The sequence below is a fragment of the Muntiacus reevesi genome, chromosome 4 (genome assembly GCF_963930625.1).
Source record: "Muntiacus reevesi chromosome 4, mMunRee1.1, whole genome shotgun sequence".
Lineage (NCBI taxonomy): Eukaryota > Metazoa > Chordata > Mammalia > Artiodactyla > Cervidae > Muntiacus > Muntiacus reevesi.
The window spans coordinates 170,151,133-170,165,459 of NC_089252.1; the positions used below are offsets into that span (position 1 = coordinate 170,151,133).

The 14,327-nt window shown below is 56.9% G+C and overlaps 1 protein-coding gene across 4 annotated transcripts in view; it reads right to left on the reverse strand.

The window, feature by feature from the left end:
- LRP1 (LDL receptor related protein 1) overlaps positions 1 to 14,327 on the reverse strand; it is a 79,680-nt gene that overhangs the window by 63,119 nt on the left and 2,234 nt on the right. For all 4 annotated transcript variants that reach the window (XM_065934831.1, XM_065934830.1, XM_065934829.1 and 1 more), the window contains exons 2-6: positions 7,858 to 7,980; positions 5,038 to 5,175; positions 2,909 to 3,028; positions 1,030 to 1,158; positions 662 to 925 (exon numbers count right to left, since the gene is read on the reverse strand). In XM_065934831.1, coding sequence (XP_065790903.1) covers positions 662 to 925; positions 1,030 to 1,158; positions 2,909 to 3,028; positions 5,038 to 5,175; positions 7,858 to 7,980 — 774 coding nt within the window. The remainder of the gene's footprint in view (positions 1 to 661; positions 926 to 1,029; positions 1,159 to 2,908; positions 3,029 to 5,037; positions 5,176 to 7,857; positions 7,981 to 14,327) is intronic.

The following is a 14,327-nucleotide window of genomic DNA, read 5'->3' on the forward strand; positions in this document are numbered from 1 at the left end:
ATCAGCGTACAGCCTGGGGTAGGAGCTCGAAGGGGAGCATCCAGGATATCTGAGAGCATTCCCGGTGGGGTCATTCCTGCCAGAGCCTGCCCCCCAGAAACAGTCTCAGGACCCCCACAGCCACGCTGCGGCAGGGAGTCAGTTCTGGCGACGCCCTCAAGGGAGATGACACACGCGGAGATGGACCCGGCCTGGCCCCGGCTCCTCTGCCCTCAGCCCCAACTTGGCAAGGCTCCCCCGCCTCCAGGCCCCCTCTTTCCCTTGCTGTGGCTCCGCCACGTGGGAAAACCCCTCTGTGGACTAACCGACACTCTCGTCTCTGAAACGGGACAGTCCCTGGTCTCTGGGAGTTGACCAGACATTGTCCTCTCGGGCACTTCTCCTAGGAGGCCCTTCTCCGCCCTAGGCCAGAAACGCGGGAGCCATCGGAGACTCAGCTGACAGAGGACAGGAAGCACGGACACAGTCCTGCCCTGGCCCCAAGCCAGGGTCGCCACATTCAACCCGCGGCCTCGGCCTCAGTCAGGGCTTTCGTCTAGGCTCCCGGGCCAGTCAAGGGTCATCCCCCATCCACTCCCCCGGCCCAGCTTGTCCCAGACAGGCTCTGCCTCGCCCATCGCCCCACCCTCGCCGGCTCCCCGCGCTGGAGCAGGTGACTCACGGTGCAGGCTGAGGGAGATGTTGATGGTGTACTCATCCACGAAGCCCTTCAGGCCGGGCATGCGGGCGCACTTGAGCTGCGTCTGGGCAGCGCTGTCGCCCACATGCACCCAGCACACCGTCTCGTTGGCGTAGCTGAAGTCCATGGCTGTGGTCTGCCGTGTGCTGGTGGGCGTGATGGTGGAGACCTGGGCCCCACTCAGGTACGTGGCCAGGATGTTCTGCGAGTTGGCAATCAGCAGCACCGGGGGCCGGTCAACCGGCTCTGGAGACACAGGAGAGAAGGGTCAGGGCCCCGCCGCGGCCTCTCCCCACCAGGGAACCACCCCGAGGGCGCCTGGCCCTGCGGCCGCAGCTCAGCCCACCCACCATTCTTGGCCTTGCAGGAGCGGTTGTCCGGCTGCAGCAGGTACCCTTCCACGCAGCCGCACGTGAAGGAGCCATCTGTGTTGGCGCACAGCTGGCTGCAGGTGCCATACACCGAGCACTCGTCGAAGTCTGCCGGGAAAAGGCGGGAGCGTGGTCATTCCCAGCACTCCGAGGGGCGGGGAAGGGAGAGACCTCAGACAACACCAGGGGTGTGCCCATCCCTACGGCTACTTCGGAGAACAGTTTGACAGAATCTACTGCAACAGGAAATGTGGAATGTCACCACCTAGCAAGCCCAGACTTGGGATCTCTAGGATCCACCCTAGAGACGTATCTACACATGTGCTTATCATCCATTCATTCAGAAAAGATTTCCTGAGTACCTGCAATGTGCCAGGTACAGTCCTAGGCTCGGGGGAAACATCAGCAAAAAAAAAAAAATAGATTCAAACTGCTGCCCTTTTAAAACTTAAATTCCAGGACTTCCCTGGTGGTCCAGCGGTTAAGAATCTGCTTTGCAATGCAGGGGACGTGCGTTCAATCCCTGGTTGGGGAACTAAGATCCCCCAAGCCATGGGGGCAACTAAGTCTGTGCCCCACAACTGAGACCTAACGCAGCCAAATAAATGAATAAATAAATATTCTTTAAAGAACATAAATTCTGATGATAAATGAAATGTTGCTATTATAATAATAAATAAAATAAAAAGGTAAATGACATGTTAGGGGAGTTAGTGCAATGGGATGTAGCTGGTGCTATGAAAAATACTAAGCAGAGACAGGAGACAGAGAATGCAGGCAGTGGGGATGGGATTTTAGGGCTATAAGGAGGGCCTCACTGAGAAGGTTACATTTGTGCCAAGATGGAAAGGAGGTACATTTAAAACAGAAAAGTTTGCATTGTTTGTAACAGAGCGAAACTGGGAACATCTTACTCATCCAAAGGGAGATGGCCAAGTGAACTGTGGTAATAGTCATACATCACTGCGGTTTCTAAAACAATGGGGTAGATCTATACACATTAACTTGGAAAAATCTCTAGAACATACTGGGTGAAGAAACTGAAAAAAAAAAAATATGTACAGTATGTGCATGCATGCTAAGTCGCTTCAGTCACGTCTGACTCTTTGCCCCCCCGTGGACTGTAGCCTGCCAGGCTCCTCTGTCCACGGGATTCTCCAGGCAAGAAAACGAGTGGGTTGCCATGCCCTTCTCTAGGGGATCTTCCTGACCCAGAGATCAAACCCACGTCTCTTAACGTCTCCAGCATTGGCAGGCGGGTTCTATACTACCAGGCCACCTGGGAAGCCATATACAGTACGATGTATATGCAAACAAGGTCCCATGCGCATAAACAGTTCTTTCAATTAGATTCTCCATGAACACATGTATACCTGGATAGAGAAAGGCCTGGACAGAGAAGGGGCAAACTGTTAACGAGAGCTGATTTCCAGAGAGATGGGGAAGGGACTGTAACTAAAGAGGATTTGTTAAAGGGGAGTTTGGTTTTGTCTGTAATGCTTTAAACCTTTTTTAACAAGAAAACTCACATATGACATATATATATATATATGTATGACATGGGGGAATCTCAGGTCCCCTGTCAGGGTCAAACCCGTGCCCCCTGCATTGGAAGTGCATCTTGACCACTGGGCCACCAGGGAAGTCCTTGACCTATATAATTTTTAAGGTGAGTTTTGAGAAGTCTGGCGGAAGCAAGCAGTTAGGGCCCACAGTCACGATCGAGGCTGTAAGGCGTGTTGCAGACCCGCTTCCCGTCCTGCGCTTTTCAAGCGCCCTCCTCCCCAGCCTGGCGCACTGCCCACCCACCGCCCCCCAGCGCGTCCTGAGCCCCAGCAGGGGCGCGCGTCACACTTGCCCTTGCAGGTCTTGCCGTCCGCCTGCAGCTGGAAGCTGCTGTTGCAGTAGCAGGCGGGCCCGTCGAGGGTGGGGACACAGTGGTGCTGGCAGCCCAGGTGGGAACACTGTCCTCGTTGCTCTGTGGGGGACGGGGGCAGGAGACACATGCTCAGGCCCCCGGATCTGGCGACCACACCCAGACAGCACCCTTCCCTCAACCCTTCAGTGACCACTTCCCAGGCCTGCAGGGTCAGAGACGAAGTGGCCTAGGAAGCATCAAGTATATTTTGTAAGTGAGCAAATTGAGACCGATGAGGGTATAAGACAGGTCCAAGGTCGCATCACCAACTGTGGCTCAGAACCTGCATCTTCCTGTTCTGGCTGCCCCGACCCGCTCTGTTCCTAGTTTGCTGGTCAACAGCACGTGAGGACTGATTCTCAGCCCCTTCACACGCCTCCTGCCTGCCATGCCCGAGGACTGCAATTTTGGCTTTGGGGCTGACGGGGAAGCGCTGGCAGGGAATCGAGTCTTGCCACGCAGGACCCCAGGCCTGGTCTGGAAGCATGCCTGCAACCCAGCCCTGGTGTCCGAGAGGGCCCAGAGAGAAGGCCCAAGGTGCAGGTAGAGGAGAGGAGAAGAGAAGCAAGCCTGCTCCCCCGGGATCCTTCTCTAATCTTCCTCCTGCCTCTGACCCACTTCCACAGGGGAGACAGAAGGGAATGAAGCAGGAGGGGGAAGAGGTGGGGGAGCAGCTACCCCCCCAGACCAGCGACCCAATTAATGGCCTTGCGTGGGGCCAGGCGGCCTGTCCACAAAGACCCCTTTGTCCAGCTGCCTCACACCCCTGCTCCCCGCCTCCCACCTAGGAGAGAGCGCTGCCCGAGATGCTAAGACGTTTAGAGGCGCTAAGCCTGCCAGGAGGAGCAGAGATGGGGAGCCAGGCCCCGGTGAGCCTCCCCCCCCACCTCTATCCCAGAGCCTGAAGGTGCTTCCCAGCCCAGCCTTGCCCCCCAAAGAGGGGAAGTAGTGTTTGTTTCTGGAAAATCTAGAAAAGAGGTTCTCTTCTGGATATGGGGTGGGAGGATGAGGAGGTCCAGCTTCTGAACTATCAGAGAAGGAAGCTCAAGCCCTAGGTTTCTTACGTTCTTGGTTGTTTGTGATGCTGACCGGGTATGCAAAAGCAGGCAAACTTGAACACATACTGTCCGATAAGATGGGACGTGCGTGGTAATTGAAGTCAGCCCCCTAGGCCCACATTCTACATCCCATTCCAGGAGCTCCTGACAAAAACATGCAGACTCAACCAAAGGAAAAGGATAAAAATCTTCCACAAACTCCCTGCCCTCAGTGAACAGGATCCAGATGTGTCTCTTCCCACAGGCAGATGTTTTCTGACACGCGTTACAGACATAGGACAGGGTCTCCACCCCCGGGGGCTTGCCTAGGGCCTCACAAAGCCAGCTTCCTGTTCCAGGCCCAGATCTTGAGGGCAGTAGAAGTTCCTATTCCCTGAGGTGCAGGCCTGAGCTTCCCCCCGCTCCAACCCCCATCCCCGGGAATCTCTCCCATCCTCACGAGAGATCCAGGTTCCCCCTAGGACAGGAGGGTCTCTAGCGGAAGAACTGCAGAGCTGGTGGACCTGAGATGCAGGTGAGAAGGAAGTCTGACCTACTGTCCTAAAGTTCCCTCCTCAGTTGGGGGGCGGGAGGGGCAACCTTTCCCATGAAGCAGCTTCTAAGAGCCTCAAAGACCTGCCCTTCTCGGGGGATGACCTCGGGGGCCCTAGCAGGGGAGGCAGGCAACAAAGCTCCAGACCTCCCCCGCCGGCCCCGCTCCAGTGACAGCATCTGCTTGTCTCTGCTCACACCCAGGGTCCACATGAGAAACCGTGGGAAGAAACAACCCCACTGTTCACAAAAATAAAAACGTATCAAAATGCGGATCTAGTAGAAAGCTCCCGTGTCACAGGTGGGACGCTGGGGGCTGGAGGGGGTAGTGACACGTGTGAGCACACACAGCCGGAGAAGCGCCCGGGGCACAGGGCCTCGTCCCCGCTGCAGGACGAGGACAGCGTGCGGACGGCGCTCAGACGGCAGGCCTCCAGACCCGGGTGCCAGGCGGAGAACGCAGAGGCGAGCAGCCCTTACCTCGGCAGTGGGGCCCCTCGTCCGAGCCGTCCGCGCAGTCCTGGACCCCGTTGCAGAGGCGGGACATGAGGATGCACAGCTCGGTGCCGAGGCAGTTGTGCTCGTTCGGCTGACACCGCTGGGCCTTACTCTGCGGACCTGGGGGCAGACAGAAAGGTCGGTGTGGGCATGCTGGCTACAGAGGCTGGCTGGCCAGCTACTCACTGGGGGCGAGGCTGGGGAACTGAGACTGGGGTTTCAGGCACCTGCAACGTTCAGATCTCAGGACGCCTAGCGCCTGTTAGACTCTTCACCCTTGGGCTCATCTACGCTACTCCCAATAGTAGCCACACCTGGGATCTGCCAGGTGGAGGAGATAACTAGCTTTCAGCAAAGAGTCCACTCCCCAGATGCCCCATGCTGTGGACCCCAAGGCTTCCACGTTCTACACCAGGAGACAAAGCGCCCCTCCCTCCCATAACATCCTGGGTCACAGAGCCTGGGCGGAGAGCTGGACCAAGTCTTCTAGAAACGCACTTTACAATATGAACCATCATACATGGCTATTCAGCACTTGAAATGTGACCAGTTCCAACTGGATGTATAAAATGCGCACTGGCAAAGACAAACAAATAAAAAACAACGGGAGTTCCCCGGCGGTCCAGCGGATAGGACTCTTTCACTGCAGAAGCTCCAGGTTCAATCCCTGGTTGGGGAAGTATCATCCCCCAAGGTATGTGGAAGGGCCATAAATAAATAAAATGTACACTGGTTTTTGAAGAGTTAATACCATAGCCACAAAAAAGAATGCAAAAGGTCTAGATACTTTTATATGAAAAAATATGCTGAAATGATAATATTTTGTATACACTGAGTAAAATAAAGTTAAAATTAATTTCATCTGATTATTTTGACCATTTTGGTTTTGTTTTTTTTTTTTAATAGATACTTATTTTTTTAGCCACATCCTGTGGCATGTGGGGTCTTAGCTCCCCAACCAGGGATTGAACCCATATCCCCTCCATGGGAAGGAGGAGTCTTGACCACCTGACCACCGGCAAAGTCCCTATTTTGACCTTTTTTGAATGTAGCTACTAGAAAATTTCAAAATTGAAGTGCATGCCTTGCATTATATTTCTTTCTTTTTTTTTTTTTTATCAGTTCAACAAACATTCATTGAACACTTGCATTATATTTCTATGCAACACACCCCAGAGCAGCCTGCCTGAAGGAGGACTTTGGGGACCGTCAAAGGTTGTGGCGCGCTGGTGATGTCTCTGCTTCCCTTGTTGCCCAAGAAGATGGGCTGCGGGGAGGGCGGGACAGAGCTCCTCGGGGATCCTAAGGAGGCCAGGATCTAGGACACTGGCTGAGCCTGTGGGCTGGCAGACAGATCACTGCCCGTGGTTCCCAAGCCCAGACAGGACGTGAGAAGGTGCCTGCACCCGAGCGCACCTGTCCGCCTGTGCCGGGGAGGAGTCACATGCACAGGCCCGGAGGTGTGTACCGGGGGCAGAGTGGAGTGGAGAGAGAGTGAATCTGAATCTCCACGTGCGCCGGTGCTGCCGGCCTCAGTATGGACATTTCCAGGTCCTCTTGGGAGTGAGTCCGGGCTTGTGTGTGCATGTCTGGGGCATCTGTCTGAGTGCAGGTTACGTCTCTGCATCCCCATTTCAGAGTGGTGACTCTGCGTGGCTGCAAGAATTTGTTTGTGCCAGCGTCTGCCTCTGTGTGTGAATGTCGCCAGGGTAGGGGGAGTGAGTCAGGCCCTGGGAGTGGCTCCGTGTGAGTGTGATGGGTCCAGGAGAGTGCATGAGTGGGGACAGTGAGCGGATATGTATATCTGCATCAGACTAAAGCAAGGATGGATAAAAAAAGCCAGATCTGGCCCCTCTGCATGGCTTTCTTTATCTTCAACACCAAACACTGGGGTCCGAAAAGTAGGACATAAAGGTGGCCTGCGACAAGCAGACACTCCAGGCTGAGCCCCCATAGAAACACTTGTAGAATATCCCTGAATCCCACACTTCCAGAGCAGGGTATCAAGGTGAGGCAGACAGAACTAGTGGTTCCCTTTTCTGGCCCTAAAATTACCGCTAATAATTATGAGTGCGGGTGTGGAGATGGGGCTGGGACAGGGGAAACCCCAGGAGAGAACACAGAAAGACCTAAGAATGCAGGGTCCCCAGACCCCTGCCCAGCCCAGCCCAGGAGGGGACGGGCTCTGAAGCGGAGACTCTGCCAGCTGCCCAGGACTCCAGGGTCCCGCCAGTGAGTTCTCCACCCCCCACTGGCAGGGTGAAGGCTGGGTGGGGACCTTTCTCCCAGTTTAAACAGCTGCCTCTGATTACACCACTTGCTGAGGACAGGGGGGGAGGAGGGCGGGAAATGCTCAGGGGTGGGGCTTCTGGTACAGAGATTGAGCCAGAGCCAGGGGCCTTTGGCCCGGGAACCTGAGGACAGGAAGGGGACCCAGCGAGACCCAGGGGCACCCATCAAGGATCAGGAGGCTCAGGGGTGGGAAGAAGCAGGAGGAACCAGAAGGGAGCGGAACCTTCCGGCAAAGCTGTCAGCCCAGAGAACACGGTCTCTGGCAGGCTGGGGTGGGCACAGCGGCTGAGGATCAAGCTCATTTTTGAGCATACCAAACACCGTGCCGGGCTCTTTGAAGAGCAGGGGAGGACGGTTGGACAGTTTTAGCTGTGTCATGTACAAACAGTCACAGACCAAGGTCCACACCAGGCTCGAGCTCACCTGTCTTCATCCTGGTATGCCGCCTGGGCCAAAAGGAAAAGGGATAAATCAGTGATGGGGGGGTGGGGATCCGGAAAAGGTACTTACAAATCTCGGGAGCCTCATCGGATCCATCCGGGCAGTCCCTCTCACCATCACACCGCCAGCCTTTTGAGATACAGGTGATCTGGTCTCTGCAGGCAAACTGCTTGGGGCTGCAAGTCTTAGGGACTGGGGGCAAGGGAAGAAACAGGGCTGTGAACAGGCGTGGAGGCCAGTCTGGAAGCCCTCAGGGTTCCTCCTCCTTCCCCAGGCAGCAGCAGTCTCCATCCGGCCCAGGCTCCAACCCAGGGCTCCGGTGTGGAGCAGGGCCGGGCGTCACTCAGGAACAGTGTGCCTGAGACGGGGGAGGGGAAGGATGCGGGGAGCCCGTCCGCTCTCCCCGCTCCCGGGCCGAAGCCCGTGTGTTCTCTGATAACCGGTCACACAGCAGGGCCTGCTCTGCTGGCTGAGAGTGATGGGGCGTTGAGGATTTGACAGGTGTTCTCTTTGTCTTCTCCATCCCACGAGAGATCCAGAGCTGGTCTTTGCTAACCTCTCTGCTCCGGCACCCTCTGGGACACTCCTGGTCCTCGGAAAACATCACCCCACACATCTCCAACTCCTAACCGCCAGGCCCGCCCCAGACGGGATGTGTGTGTGGGGCGCCTTTGGCTCATGGGTGTCTCAGAGATGGTATCAACAGAGGAGTTCTACCTCCACATCCGTCCTCTAAACACGCAGCCTCCCTTGTGGATAACCTCAGAGTGAAGAGGCACCTGAGACTGCTCAGGCTGACAGGGCTTGAGAGCCGAGGCAGGGGGATGCCTGGGGTGGCCTGCAGGAGCTGGTTTCAGCCCAGCCAACCCAAGAAGTTCCTATATCCAGGACCTCTTCTTTGCCCTAATCCCTCACCCCACCATCTGCTCTCTACGCCCACCCCATTCTCTTACCTCACTCTCCAGGGATGAATTAAACATGATAACACTAAGGCTCATTGTTACCTCCGTATGTGCCGGGAAGTGTGATCAACCACTTCTTTCCATGTATCATCGCCTTCAATCCTCTCCACAATATGACAAATTAGGTACGACTAATACCATTTCCCAGATGAGGAAACCGAGCCTCAGAGCATGTGGGGTCACCCAGCAGGCAAATGTCACAATCAGGACTCGGACCAGTTCAGCCGACTCTGAGCTGTTAGGCAGCCAGTCCCCACCAGTCTCCCCATGCCCACTGAGAGCTTCTCAGGCGCTGCTCCTCCCGACCCTGCCAGCATGCCCTCCTCGGGAAGCAAGTCCCCCTCCTTCAGCGCCGCCCCCCAGCCTCCCACCCTTCACTGCCTCTTCCGCGATCTGTGTCAAGCCCATTTCTCTTTGGCGGTCACGCACCAGAGCCCAGCTCTGTGCCAGGCGGTGTGCTGGGCACTGGGGTGCCCGGGAGGGGTGGGGTGGCCCCTCAGGAGCCACGGCACCCCGGGAAGGCAGCCGGGCAGAGTGGGCTCAGGGCTGGGACGGAGCAGAAGGAGAGTGTGCTGGGGTTCTGAGCAGGGCGGGATGGGTTCTGAGGGGAGCCACGCTGGGAAGCAGCCCTCCCTCCCTCCCTAACCCCCGCCTCCGGCAGAGGGGACTGCACTCAGGCCCGTGGCCAGGGTGAGAGCCAAGTTCAGGAAACACATCAAGGATGGCCTGGCTAGGCCCCCCACTCTGGAGCCCCCTCCCCTGCCCCCCACCCTGAGCAGGGAATAAAGGCCCCTTGAGGAGGCGGATAATGCTGAGTTCATTGCCCCACTGGGCCAGCTGTGAGGTCTTCCCGGGGAACTGCGAGGCAGCCTAGTTAGCATGCGGGAGAACGGTCCTCTTCCCCTGGCTGGCCGAGACGGGCTGGGGCGGGGCGGGGGGGCAGTGGTAGAGGGGGCTGGAATGGGATTCAGAGGCAGATGGGCTGTTTGGAGCCCAGAAAGGTCCCCATGCCTATCCCTGCCCCCACCTGGATTCGGGAGTCCACGCCCCCACTTTGCCCCGGGGCAGAGCTCACAGCCCGGCCCGAGGTCAGCAGCTGGTCACTCCAGTCTCCCCTCGATTCCACAGCCCGGCCATGGTCCTCGCTGCTTTGGCCCTCACTGTGTCCCCTCGCTGTCCCCACCCCCATTTTTGGCCTGAACTCGACAGAGGAAACAGCAGCTGGCAAACTCCGAAAGCTGGAATGAGAGAGATTCACAAACCAGATGTGCTCTTGCGAGGGAGGGGAGTGGGGGATGGGGAGTGAAAGGAAGAGAAGCCCCCCGGGGCCCTGGCCCGCAGCAGACCCCTTGGCCCGGGCCGGGGGACTGGGCGCACGTCTCCTAGGGGCCAGGGCAGCCCAAGGACCCGAGAGATGCGGGAGGAACTTCCCTTCTGTCGGGGATGGTGGAGAAAAGCCCTGAGTTTGAAGGCTAAGGGCTGTCTTTGATTTCCTTCATGGGGAAAGGGGAGGAAAGGAATAAATAACCCACTTTGGGGCAGTCTACCAGGGCCAAGAGAAGCCTCCTTCGGAGGTGGAGGGCGCTGCAGTGCGGGTGGGGTCGGAAACCTGTAATCTGCTTAGAGCCCGCAGCCAGCCCCACTCCCCTCAGCTGAACCTTCTGCATCTGATGCCAGCACCCAGAAAACCCAGCTAGGTGGCCCCAGATGAGGGAGCAACACGGCCCTACATTAGGGAGCAACTAGTGGCCTGCCCTGGTTCCGGCCCCTCGGGAGATCTGGGGGTTCCTAAGGATATGAGCTAATACTTTTCAACATGGTCACTCTGGGTCAGCATCTGGGCTGAGACACTTTGTCCATATTGACTCATTTAGACCCTCAAACCCTGTGACGTGGCTACTGTTGCAATGAGGAAACTGAGGCATAGAGCGATTAGGAACTGAACAGGTGGTTCCTTCCTGGCCATGACGGCAGAGCAGATGAGAAAGGGAAGGGGCAGGGTCCTCTGGCACCGGGAGTGGGGATGGGAATTACAGGAGGCGGCCCTGGCCTTCAAGGCTCCTCAGAGAGGAGGGGAGCCGGTGGAGAAGGGATAAGAACGGAACAGGAGACGGAAAGAGAGGAGGGAGAAGGAGGAGGAGAGAACTACGGAGGGAGACGGAGTGAGGCTGCAGAGAACGCCAGGACACTGGGGCCGTCTGTTCTCAGCTTTGCCCGGAGATGAATGTGACCGCCATGCTGACTCTGGCCACCACCCCTGCCTCCCCGCCGAGCAAACCCAGGCACCCAGCCCAGCCACGGCCCCCAGGGCCACCAAGCTGGACCCAGAGCAGGAGGTGTAGGGTTGGCTGTGCGTCCAGACACAGCACGGACCCCACAGCCCTGCCTGAGCCTTGCCGGCGGCCTGTCCCATCCTGAGACCCCGGGGGCGGGTGGGGAAGGCTGGCAAGGGTGCTGAGCGGAGGACAGAGGGCGACAGGAAAGCAGAGCCCCGAGGGAGGCTTCTCCAGAGGAGGGGACCCCTCGTTTGATCCCTTGGGAGCAGAGAGGGCGAGGAAGAGAGGGGGGTGAGATTTCCTAAAGGCTCAGGAGGCCCGAGGCAGGGTAAGGGTGAAGGAGAACCCCGAGGCCCTTTGCAAGAGCAGACACAGCACAGGGAGAGACAGGCTATGCATCGGGGGATGTTTTCTAAAAGGAACCACACGATAAAGCTAGGAGCACGGAGGAGCCAGGGGGTGGCTAGGGAGTGGGGGGCCAGAGCCTGCAGGAATCTAAGCTTTCAAACACTCGGGGGTGGGGCGTGGGGCAGCAGGGGCCTCCCAGGCCCAAAGCGAGAGCTTTTCACTGAATTTTATGTATTTTGGGTGTTACCCGGTGGCTCCTTCCCTGCAGTCAGTGAGGCTCAGACACATTTTTGTCATTCCTGAGTCTGGGCCTCTGCTTTGCGGCCTGGACAGACAGACAGGATGGCTTGGGCTGCCGGCGGGAGGGGGAGGGTCTCCCCCTCCATCCTGAGTCAATATTGACTCAGCAGGACATTAGCCTGACCTCCCCACCATCTTTTCCTCCATGCTCACCCCCACCCACCCCCGCAAGTAAAATCCAGACCCCTCAAATGCCTCCGGAGGTCAGCATATCTATCTCTCACCAGGCCTTCAGAAGCCCTCTTCACCTACCCCCAACCCCCTGTACATACAGCCGTAGAAATAAAAGCTCTAAGCTCCTGACCCATTCCCCACACCTCTCTCCGGTTCTCAAGTCATGAGGAAGTTCTGCCAGAAGTCTAACCTCCCTCCTCCTTTCTGAATTATCTGCATTCTCCCTCTTACTCAACCCACAAAGGGTATCAAGTTCCCTTCTTCCAGAAACATTCTCTCCCAAATTAGTGGAGGGGGAAAAAGAGAGAGGAACTTGGAAGAAAGTGGGGGGAGAGCTTTCACTGCCGAAGTGGAGATTCCCAGTTTGGCCTGAGAGGGGAATAACAACTCCAAAATGGGGAGCACGTGGGAGAGCCCAGGAGAGACTTCTGCTCCCAGACAGCTTTCGGGGTACCAAGAGGCCTGGATGGAGGCGGATGGAGACAGGCAGACGCAAAGCATGACACAGGGTCTGAGGGAGACTGGACAGAGAACGCCACAACGGGAGGAGAGAAGGGTGAGAGGAGCGATGAGCTAGGACGACGAGAGACCGAGGTTCCTGGAGGCCAAGACAGCGCATACCAATGACAGACAGAGGAAAAAACCTCGTAAGAGGGGCTCAGCCCAGAGGTTGCCAAGATAATGACATAGTTGTCTTGGGATGAACCCGGAGAAGAACATCCCTGAGATTCAGGGTGGGGAAGCATGTGAATACTGAATACTCAGGCAAGTGGGGTCCCTGCCCTAGCGCTGTCTGACCCCAGGCAAACGCAGGATAGGGGCCACTGCCTCCCACAGAATTGGGAGGGTGGAAGGAAGGAAGGAAGCTCTTTGACAGGAAGGTCAAGGCCTCAGAGAGACCCTCATCTTCCCTGGGGTGCAAGAGGAGTAAATGCCACCCTCCACTGTCCCTTGCCTCTTCCCCAGGGAGGCTTTATGCTGGGGCCTGGGGCCACTGCACCGGAAGCAATCCCAGAGCCAACTACTTCCTTCTCCAAACAATGTGGGATCCTGTTAAAAACTGGGCTGAAATCAGGGACTGAACACAGCGGGGTGGGTTGAGATGCTCCAAACACACCCAGCACCCAGCTCCACCAGGTCAGGGACCCTTGCGTGGTCCCACTGCATTCAGATTGCCCAAGGGTGAGAAGCCCGCATCCAGAGCGGAGGACTTGAATGCTGGAGGGCTCACAGAGGGCTGGCGGCAGGGGCTGAGAGGAGGCTACCGAGGTGGGTAATAAGCCTTAAGCGTGGGGTTTTGATATGCAAAGGCTGAGGCTACAGCAGGACGAAAGAAAGCTAGACTTGGTAAGGAAGGGCTTCCCAAGGAGTTTTGAAAAGTCGGGGGTGGGAGGGGGATGTGGACAGGATCTGGCTCTGGCCAGTGCCCCCCCCTCCCCCCCCTCCCCGCCGGCTGACATCCTTAAGAGGCCCAGTGATGGGGAGTGGCTGGGGGGAAAATAATAGAGAAAATGGAGGAAGGGGGTGGCTAAGATTGGGAGAAAAGGAAGTCTTGAGAAGCAGTCTCAAACATCAAAATATACCTCCATCCCCAAATCAATGTCCTCAAGTCCCTGGTTTGAAAGACAAGGGTGAGGGGAGATAGGCATCTGGGTCTGACCAGGGGAGAAAGGAGTTTGGAACCATCTCTCAGGGAGCCAGGAGGCTCAGCCTCATAACTCAGTTCACTGTCCAGCTTGTCTGATAACAGGTAATATACTGGCTCAAGGAGGTATGTGGAGATGGGCAGGAGACAGGGAGGCAGCCAGCCCTCCCCACTACAAAATCTTTCTAATCTCAGCAGAGACCTCAATGACCTCTCTTTTCACTCCCCAGTCCATCTGTTTCTCCAGCCTCCCAGGAAGCAAGTAGACCCAGTTCTGTCTACTAGCAAGGAGTGACATCGCTCCCCGAAGAGAAGGGGGCCCTGGGGATTGGGTTCAGGCACAACAGCGAAGGCAGAAGCGCTGCAGAAGGACCTAGGGCTGCTCCCCTGAAGGCAAAGCAGCAGGAAGGAAGGTGCGACACCGAGGGAGGTGAGCTGGAGTCAGGACATGCCCTTCCCCGGGAAACAAAGGAGAAAGTTCTGTCTGTGGGCCCGAGGCATGAGGGCAAGGGTAGGATTCAGGAACCCTGGGCAGTCCTGGACGACGCTGACCCTACAGGTGCGTGCAGTCTCCCTTTCCCACTCCCCAGAGTGGGCACTCTGGATGAGTCATATTCCCATTCCAAAGGTAAGAACAGTAATATGAGTTTGGGGAGGGGTCCTCTCCCTAGGGGCTTCTCTGGTTGTTCATCGGTGAATAATTCGCCTGCAGTGCAGGAGATACAGCTTCCATCCCTAGGTCGGGAAGAGCCCCTGGAGGAGGAAATGGCAACCCACTCCAGTATCCTTGTGGGAAAATCCCACGGACACAGGAGCCTGGCAGGCTACAGTCTC